At 32.6% G+C, this 9,817-nt stretch overlaps 2 protein-coding genes across 2 annotated transcripts; one reads left to right on the top strand and one right to left on the bottom strand.

Moving 5' to 3' along the window:
• Positions 1-1,622: 1,622 nt before the first annotated feature.
• On the top strand, positions 1,623-3,775 carry LOC129888660 (40S ribosomal protein S12-like). The gene is made up of 5 exons (XM_055963614.1): positions 1,623-1,716; positions 2,419-2,469; positions 2,914-3,205; positions 3,316-3,381; positions 3,501-3,775. The coding sequence occupies exons 2-5, from the start codon at positions 2,462-2,464 to the stop codon at positions 3,558-3,560; spliced, it is 426 nt and encodes a 141-aa protein (XP_055819589.1). The 5' UTR covers positions 1,623-1,716; positions 2,419-2,461; the 3' UTR covers positions 3,561-3,775.
• Positions 3,776-6,438: 2,663 nt separating this feature from the next.
• Positions 6,439-7,533, bottom strand: LOC129893896 (dehydrogenase/reductase SDR family member FEY-like). The gene has a single exon (XM_055969326.1). The coding sequence runs from the start codon at positions 7,531-7,533 to the stop codon at positions 6,439-6,441; it is 1,095 nt and encodes a 364-aa protein (XP_055825301.1).
• Positions 7,534-9,817: the final 2,284 nt, after the last annotated feature.

Raw genomic sequence — 9,817 nt, 5'->3', positions numbered from 1 at the left:
GCACTTTCTTTTCTTAATCATCAAATTTACCCATCACATCTACTCTTCTCCTCATTTTCTTTTTTTCCATTCCATTCTTATTTTTTGATACAAATCATTCACCCCTAATCTCTTCTTTCTGCCCCCCCCCCCCCCCAAGCCCCGTCCCTTGTGAAATTTTTGTTTTTTAGGTTTTAAAATTATTGAAGTCACTATTTTGTTAGTTGGTTTCAAAGAGGAGATATGGATAATGTGAATGTGATTTATGAGTATTGAAAATTATAAAACTCATTGATAAGTTTGAAAAAAACTTGAAAAATAACAATTGGGTCTTGTGAATTTGTAAAATTAATTTTAAAAAATTGTTTGGAGTTCCTTGGGTTTGTGTTGGTGAACTTGTAATTGAATTTAAATCGATTTTTTTACATTTATTGGGTATGAATTTGATGCTCAATTTGTTACCAAATATGAAAAAGATGGCTATTTGAAAATTTCCAGAGATTACAAAATTGATCTTTTATTATTTTATTTAACACCTAATTTCTTATGTGTCATTAAGAAATGACATGAAATTCCACGTGTAATCGAGTTTATTACACGCGCACTGACTAGAGGAGAAAAGGGCTTAAAATATTGTGTTCTGATGTGTTTAAGGGTTTAGTTGACAAAATGAGGAGTATGAGGGTTTAACTGACAAATGAACCCAAGTACAGGGATCTGCCAAATCATTTCGCCTTATTAATATATCAAATTTTATGCTAAAAATATACTTTTCTAATATTGTTTAGTTATGAGAAAATGAAGTAAATAATATATTTTATCCTAAAACCAAATTTGTGCACTAGGTCCATTAAACAGAGGTAGGGGTGTGCAAAAATCGAACCGACCAATAAATCGAACTGAAAAAGTGTTATTGATTTATTGTTATTGGGTTATTGAGTTCACGATTATTTAATGGTTTTATAAGAAAAATTATTGCTTATCGATTCAGTATTGATTTTTTAATATTGGGTTATTGGGTAAATCGATAACCCATTAAGACTATAACAATTTATTATTTTAATTTTTACTCATACATAAATATCAAAGTATCAAACAAAATATATTAATATAATTACTATATCAGATTGTGATTGCCCTACACAATTCACATTTCACAATACTTCACATTTCACACTATATTTACCCTTTAGGCGTTCGTATTATTTAAGGTTCACAATGTCAAAATCTAAAGAACTAAGAACGACGGCGACTACTATTTGCAACGACAATGACAAAGGTTAGGCGATGACTAGAGTTATGAATTGTGAGTATTCAAGACAAGAATGTTTGATTTGCTTGTTTCTTTGTACGTCTGTATCGTGTCAAATTGTTGGAGAAATCGTATATTAGTTTTGAAAGTATTTTCTTATTTGTTAAATCGAAATCGAACCGTTAAAAATAAAAAATCGATAAACAGAAAATCAATAACAAATATATTATTGATTTAGTTATTGATTTAACGTATTTAAAAACCAAAAACTAATAAATCAAATCGATAATACTTAAAATCGAATCTGAATGGACCGATACACGGACCGTAAGCAGAGAGGTGATGTGTTTAACAGTATGGGCCATAAAGATGAATTTGGGCTTGGAGGGTTTTAGGTTTTTGAAGCCTACAATATAACATCGCAGAGCTTCTCACCATCTCCATCCCCTTTACTGGTCTCGCATCGCCTCTTTTTCTATCTCTGTGTAAGTCTCTCGGGAAATCTCTACTTATAATATCTTTATTATCCATTTTACATAACAGAATTCAATCTTTGACATTTCTATGTGGATGCAATCCTAGAGTCCATCTGTTGAATTTTCACTATGGCGAAGCCAAAATTTTAATCTGAATTTTATAATGGCGATTTAAGGTGTTAATAACTGGGTCCTAAATGTAATATTTGTACATATTTAATGAATTTTGTTAATACAAATACCTGTATTCGGGCTTCTAGCTCTTGCTCGGAAACAAACGCTTGACTCATGTTCAGATCCCAATAGAGACAGAAAACTCTTTAAGTGATTGCCACTGTCATGTATGTGCTGTTAGGAGGTAGTATCTACTCGGTGGTTTAATTAAGGCTTACTGGGAGGAGGTGCGCCACTCATTGAAAAAGGTTCAAAGTCAAATTGTACATGTCAAAAAAATAATAATCTTAGTACTCATTTGGCAGGTTTTTGGTTGGAATTTTCACTTTGTATAATGATCCTACATAGTCCATGAATCCTAAGCAACTCTTATTCGAGCCCTCTGTTTGCTAAAAGTCATTACTAAGAATGGAGTTGCCCGCACAACTCTAAACCTTTTTAACTACATCATGCTTATTTTCAACATTGGTTTGTTTTCGTCATTTTTTGCTTCTTGTATTTTCAGTTTTTGACTGTATTTTTGATGGTTTATGGCAGGTTTGGATTGTACCTGGTAGTTAGTTAGATTCAAAAAGAGAAAATGTCTGGGTAAGTAGTTATAGTATATTACTTCTATGTGTTTTAACAGCATTAACTGATGTCCACTGGCATGAAAAAACGTTTTTTTTTTGTATCTGGAATTTACATGTTACTATGATCCATATTAGGTGAATGTTTATTGAAGAAGTACCCTATATTGGTCCTCTTAAACTTGGTAATTTCATATTGGTTGGCATGAAGATGTTAGATCAGCACTCCTTTTATAAAGATGTTGCATTCTTCTTTTTTTTTTTTTTTTTGCTTTGGATGCCATGGGTATTAAACTTTGAGTTGATTTAGGTTAATAAGGCCCCTACCCATCTTGTCTTGTTTTCGTCTTTATTAAACATCTTAGCTTGATGACATTTCTCTTGTTAATTAGAAGTTTCAATTTCAAGGGATTCATTTCACCTCCTTGTCATTTTATTTATTCCTTGATTAATTGTAATGCAGTGAAGAGCCTGTTGCTGCGGAGACTCCAGCTCCTGCTCCCGCCCTTGGTGAGCCCATGGATATCATGACGGCATTGCAACTTGTCCTCAGGAAATCACGGGCTCATGGTGGTTTAGCTAAAGGTCTTCATGAGGGTGCTAAGGTTATTGAGAAGCATGCTGCCCAACTTTGTGTGTTGGCAGAGGACTGCGACCAGCCAGACTATGTGAAATTGGTCAAAGCTCTATGTGGTGATCACAATGTTAGCCTGATCACTGTTCCTAATGCCAAGACACTCGGTGAATGGGCTGGTGTAAGTAACAAACTATTGATTTTGATGAAAGCTTAAACAAAAGCAGTTATTTGCCTCTTCTATTTCAACAATTTATCAATAGAGAAGTCTCTTTGTTTGAGTTTTTTCAGCTATGCAAGATTGATTCTGAAGGCAAAGCAAGGAAGGTTGTCGGATGCGGTTGTGTTGTAGTAAAGGTAAAGAATGAGATGAGCCTAATATTCTTGAGTGTGAATTTATTCATTTTCAAAAAGAAATTATTCTTGTGTGTGAATTAGTTTATCAATATCTAAATCTTTTTTAAATTGCTTTTCAGGATTTTGGAGAGGAAACAGAAGGGCTCCACATTGTTCAGGAATATGTGAAGTCTCACTGAGCGACATGCGTTGAATTGGAGAGAGGTTTAGCTTGTTTTTGGTTGTGACATGAAAATTTTTGATGGTTAAATTGCAATTTGTAGTCATTTATGATTCTGGTTATGCATGCCTTGTTGAACTTTATAGGTCTTTTGGATCCCTATGAATGAACCAATTTGATTATAGTTTTTCCTCGTAATTGTGCTAGAATGATATGACATGCAGTTTACTTGTATGATTTGACTAGCTTTGTAGTGATATTTCAGTCGATGTTCCTGCAAGTCCTGTAAACTACGAACCAGACATTCATGAAATTTGATTAGTCTTTGTAGAACACAATAATGACGTTATTATTTGTTAGTATAAATTTAACACATTAGCATGTTCAGAATTTTAGCACAAAATGAGGCAATAGATATGGAAAACTGCTGTATGATAGAAATCCTACGTTAAGTTTGAATTTTGTGTTATGTTAGACACGATCTCAATGATCAGCCTATGATTGATCTGTTGAAAACTGGGGTTATGGCTCGTTAGTGCTTAGATTTCATTCTTTTACCAACTCTTTTTTATTTTTATTTTCTTTATTTTATTAGTTTTTATTTTTATTTTCTTTATTTTATTAGTTGTGATGTTAGAGTACTTATATTATCACTTTTGATAGAAATTTACACACTTGATAGTTTAGGTATATGAAATTCAAAAAATTGAAATTTAAGTAGAATTATTTGTCCACATGAGTGTCACTTGGCACGTTTTTCTTTTACACCATCAGATATCAATTGAGGTGTATTTCGATAAATATTTGGTGATTCATATGAAACTCGAAAAAACTGGCCAACTTGCTCCTTTCTCTGCTACTCAAATATGCTAACATTATTGATTTTCACATTTATCAATCAATATTTTACTTGTAGTAGTAGATTTGGAAAAAAGTGTGCCTCTTCTCAACCGTATTTTTGGGAATTAAAATTAGGAATGAGATTTGCCCCATTCGTGATATTGGGCTAAAATCAAAAGGAAAAGAATGGAGTTTTTAAGTAAATAAGCTTTTTTAGATTAATAATTATTCTTTTTAGGTTACTATTTTTTATCATGGTTATAGCATATTTATTTTAATTAATAATAAAAATCATTCTATTACTCTTTATCTCTCCCCCTTTTTGCGTACTTTTTTTTTGCCTTCTATTTTTTATCTTTCTTTTTCTCTCTTTCTCCCTTTTTTTAAAAAATAATAATTAATTATTCTAATTTATAACTAATTTAAATAGTATGAAATGTTTAAAATTCACATATAATACTTATAATATATTTGTATTAAAAATATTTTTAATTATATATTCACCATATTTATTGAAAAATGCCTATAATATGTATCATAAATTGATTTCAAAATGTATTATAATTATTGTTTATTTTTTCTCTTATTAATGGTGCTAAAATATATTATTTTATTACAAATATTTTAGTTATATATTCACCGCATACATTGAAATGTGCTTATAATATATTGAATTCAAAATTTATTATAATTTTTTTATTTTTTCTTTTATTAACAAATATATTATTGTATTAAAAATATTCACTACATGCATTAAACATGTCTATAATATATTGAATTCAAAATCTATTATTATTTTTTTAATTTTTTTTAATGCATTAAAATATCTCTATTAATATGTATAATATATTGAATTCAAAATCTATTATTATTTTTTTAATTTTTTTTCTTATTAATGGAATATATTATTGTATTAAAAATATTTTAGTTATATATTCACCACGTGCATTAAAATATCTCTATTAATATGTATAATATATTGAATTCAAAATGTATTACAATTATAATTCAATATTATACATTGTTATGAATTCAATTGTTGTTATTTTAACAAATATAATACATTTCTAATAGCGTAAATTAATTTAAATAGTATTTGAATGTTTGAAATTCACACATAATACTTTGAATACATTTGTATTTAAAATGTTTTAGTTATATATTCACCACGTGCACCATTTCTATAACATCCAATTCAAAATTAAGTTTTAAATTAGAATAATTAATTATTATTTTTAAAAAAAGGAGAAGGAGAAAGAGTAAAAGGGACAGAAAAAAAGGAAAAACGGGAAAAAAAAAGGAAGAGAAGAACGAGAGAAAGAAAAGAGGAAGAAAGAGAAAGGAAAAAACCGGAAGAGAGAGAAAAAACATTTTTGGTATTTTTTTTTCTTCCTATTTTGAGCAAGAAAAGTATTATAATTTTTGGTAAAGATAAAATATATACTAATATTCGTAATTAATACTATTTACTATATTATCCAAGCAAATGGGCCAAACAGAATGCTATCACTTAACATCCACATCCAATTTCAAAACCTCTATTTAAATTAAATTCAATCACAATTTCCTCTCTCAAAATCATTCAGCACGATTTCATTTTCATCACAAACATGATTTACCATTGTCATTAGTTTTTCTGCATTTTCAGATCATTCAAATTTCATTTTAAGTTTTTTTCCATTTTCGTTCAACAATTGTTCCCAAAGGTATTTCAGTATATACAATTTGTCCATGGCTTTGCCCCATTGTGCTGAACCAATAACCAAATTCTTAAAGGAATAATACTTGCTGTACTCTATTTTAACCGTTGTACCAAATTTTGTGTTGTATAACAAACACCCTATAATAAAGCTACATGTCATAAGGAATTGTTTCTTCAGTAAGAAAATAATTTTGAATATGTATGGCATAAACCACTGGAATAATAATCACTACAAATCTTCGATATGTTTCTTACTGACAATCATCTCTACACCGGGAAGTGCCAAGAAATAAAGGGAGTTCCCTTTGTCGAAAAATCACGATATAACATACTCCATCGTTTTTTATAAGCAGGGTTAATGATCTTCGTTAGCCCCATACCGACAATGAATTTCTTTACCTTGAAGAATCATGTCAACAACATCTGTAGGAAGGCCAACCATTTCCAATGTCTTCTCCCACACTTGATGAGAAGTTCTCTCATTATATGCTTCTTTGCTAGGTTTCGTCGTTCCACAATGGCAACCGATGAAGGCACAAACAGGCCACTCTTCTGCTTTCAACTCTCCACAATATTTCAAGACATCAACATCAGTAGCTGCAAAAAGTGCACTTCTTGAACCCTGTTGAGCATCAAACATGAAGAAGAACATTTGCTGATAAAGAATATTCAAAATTCTTGGAAGATCTCTCGTAACATTTGTGCGTACAGCTCCTGGCTCTACGCACAACACATGAATATTAGTATCAGCAGGCAGGATTTTTTGAAGTATACTGCTAAACATTAATTGTGCCAGCTTACTACTCGAGTAAGCCTTTCGACTCGTGAATTTATTCTTCTTGGTTAAAAAATTCATATCTTGGGAATCAACAAAGCCAATTACATGCATAAGGGAATTCATATTGATAATTCTGCTTGGAGAGCCTCTTTTCAAGGAAGGCAAGAGCAGAATAGATAGTAATGCTGGAGCAAGATGGTTCACTTGTATATGTGTTTCGTAACCGTCTTTGGTAAATTTTTGTGGTTGTCCTATGGAATAGATTCCAGCATTATTGATGAGAATATGAAGGGGTTTTGATTTTGAATTCCATACTTGTGCAAATTTTACAACCGATTCCAGATAGGAGAGATCAAGCTCCAAAACATCGACGCTTAAGGGCCTCGAGTCAATTTGATTTCTTTGCCATTTCTGGATGAGTTGATGTGCAAGATTTGTGTTTCTTACAGCCATGACAAGATGTGCCCCTGACTCAGCTAATTGCGTAGCAATTTCAAGTCCAATTCCACTAGTGGCTCCTGTGACAATGCAATTTATGCCATTGAGAGGAGGCAAAGGTAAAGGCTCCTGCAAATGTTTTGCATGGATTTTCTGAAAAAGTGTCTCACATGTCAAGCGAAGCCATCCTTGTAGCCATTCTGTCCATCGCAATCCTGTCGATGATGTATCCATCTTATTTCTTCAAAATGCTACTATGTTTTTTCCCCTCATTTTTGAAAAGGAACCAACATATTCAATAGGTTGTCAATGTCTCAATATTGTGCTATAGAATCATAAATTGTCCTAATCAAGAAAACTATTGGAGAAACCAAACAGATGAAGTCGTATGAGCCAACAAGAAATCTGAATGAAATAACTAATGAATTTGAGATTGAGAAATAGACAAAAATCAAATCGCAAGGGAAAATAATATGAATGAAATAATAACTTGTTAATTTTTCAAACAATCGATAGAGAGTAGTAACGGACTGGCAGAGATTCCGGAACAGAATTTTTTTTACCTAATGCGCTAAACCAATAAAAAGGTCACATGTCTATCCTTTTTTATAAAAAATGTTTCTCTTTTGTTAGATGTTTCAACAGAAGAAAATGTAAAAAAAATAATACCTAAAAATTGGTGGTGTTTTCGGATTGGATATGAAAATTTTATTTTGGATTGAAAAAATAATAATACAATTAAGTTCAGATTGGATTGGATTTTTTAAGTTTAATTTCGGATTAATCCGTTTGTATATTTTGGATTTTGAATTTTTGATTTTTGACTTTTGAGCGTTTAAGTCAGGCTTACTAGGAAGGACAGTAATTGCGAACAAAGTACCACCCTTTTACCACCAACCACAAATCATATACGATGCTCATACTCATTGACTCATTATCATATGTAGGAGAATCATAAATAAATGAGTTAGGGGTCGTTTGGTTACTTGTTAGATTTATGTAGATATTAGTTATGTGGGAATAAGTTATGCATATATTAGTTATGTAGGAATACGTTATACATGTATTAGTTATGTAGAAATAAGTTAGGTAGGTACTAGTTCTGAAGTATTAGTTATTTATATTAGTGTGTGTCATGACCCTGACCCGCAGTGAGCCTCGTACTCAAAAACTAATAGGGAACCCTGCTCCAATCTATTAAATTCATCCTTGCGCTGATCACGAAGGCTATATGACGCAAACCTCTCGAGGAACACTTCAGTAAAGTGCTCGAACTAACCAACAGGCCTACGAGCAAGAACCGATCTCCACTACTTCTGCGAACTGATAAAAGGTGTAAGACACTCCATGTACCTCTAAGATACTAGGCTGAACAATCTATCATGGCACTCAATCAAGAAGTCATAAGCCTACTCCCAAGCCCTTTCATCCAACCTGGGGGTTCCAATCAAACAAATCTCTCAAATCCCTTCTGCTCAAAAAACCGATATGGCAGTACTAGCAAAAACAGATGAGGCCGCAAATCTCAGAGGAGCAATAGAAGGCACACAACAAGAATCAGGAGTTTGAAATCTCACACTATGCCCCTGAACTAGCGGTGTAGCACCTAATGTAATAGGAGAACCTGATATACCCGGAAGAACTCCAACAGGAGGTGCACTATCCAATCTAGGCTATTTAACCAATAGCCTGATAATCAACTCCTGGAGTATCAAAGTGTTGTCTGGGGACGAAAAAGCCTAGTTTAATCCCCTCTCCTCAGTTTGCTGCTCAATAACATCATCTTGCTCATACATAGGCTCAGACGATACCTTTCTAGCTCGTCCTCTAGCAGGTGTCGCCCCTCTATCCCGGCCAGGACCCCTAACTTCACCGTGTCTTTTACCTCGCCCACGGTTTGAGGCTCAATCAATAGGTACGACCTCACCCTCTGCGACTTTGGCTCTAGTTCTCACTATCTGCATTGAAAGAATAGATTAGAGGTATGCAACACTTGATATGAATAACTCACACAAAAGGAATCAAAGGAAAGAACTTGTCTCTTGTAGCCGGTGAACCTAATGCTCTAATACCAATTTGTCACAATCTAAAAATCGAGGTCATGATGGAGCACATCCCAAACCCAACCTGGTTTGTAAGCCAAACATTCTAGCCCAAATTATCTCCAAAGTTGCAGAAAAGAAGATAAAACACATATGAGACTCTTAGAGCGGAGTCACACCATAAATGAAGGAAAACGAGATACAACAAGAAAATTTCCAAAACCTGGTATCATAAGCATAAAAAGCATTTACTACATCTCAAGAATCTGAAGTACAGCTCAAGTCTTTAAAACAAAAATAAAGATTGTAAAATATAGATGGAATCTAATGGCGATCCGAAAAGTACGATCTCTCCAAAGCTCGAATAGACTCAACAAGCTAGATCCAATCAACTGCCACGAGAAACACCCTAACAAGAATCTGCATCAACAAGAGAATAGAAGTAGGGGTGAGTACAATCACATGTACTCAATAGG

Source organism: Solanum dulcamara, chromosome 1 (genome assembly GCF_947179165.1).
Source record: "Solanum dulcamara chromosome 1, daSolDulc1.2, whole genome shotgun sequence".
NCBI classification, from domain to species: domain Eukaryota; kingdom Viridiplantae; phylum Streptophyta; class Magnoliopsida; order Solanales; family Solanaceae; genus Solanum; species Solanum dulcamara.
The sequence above is the reverse complement of the archived record's forward strand: the minus strand, read 5'-3'. Positions and strand labels throughout refer to the sequence as shown.

What these genes read in the sequence shown, in the direction of transcription:
- LOC129888660 (XM_055963614.1), top strand. An exon ending in CACTCGGTGAATGGGCTGGT is followed by an intron (nt 3,206 to 3,315) that starts GTAAGTAACAAA and finishes GAGTTTTTTCAG; the next exon opens with CTATGCAAGATTGATTCTGA. An exon ending in GCGGTTGTGTTGTAGTAAAG is followed by an intron (nt 3,382 to 3,500) that starts GTAAAGAATGAG and finishes ATTGCTTTTCAG; the next exon opens with GATTTTGGAGAGGAAACAGA.
- LOC129893896 (XM_055969326.1), bottom strand. Translation starts at nt 7,533, where the DNA reads ATGGATACATCATCGACAGGATTGCGATGGACAGAATGGCTACAAGGA.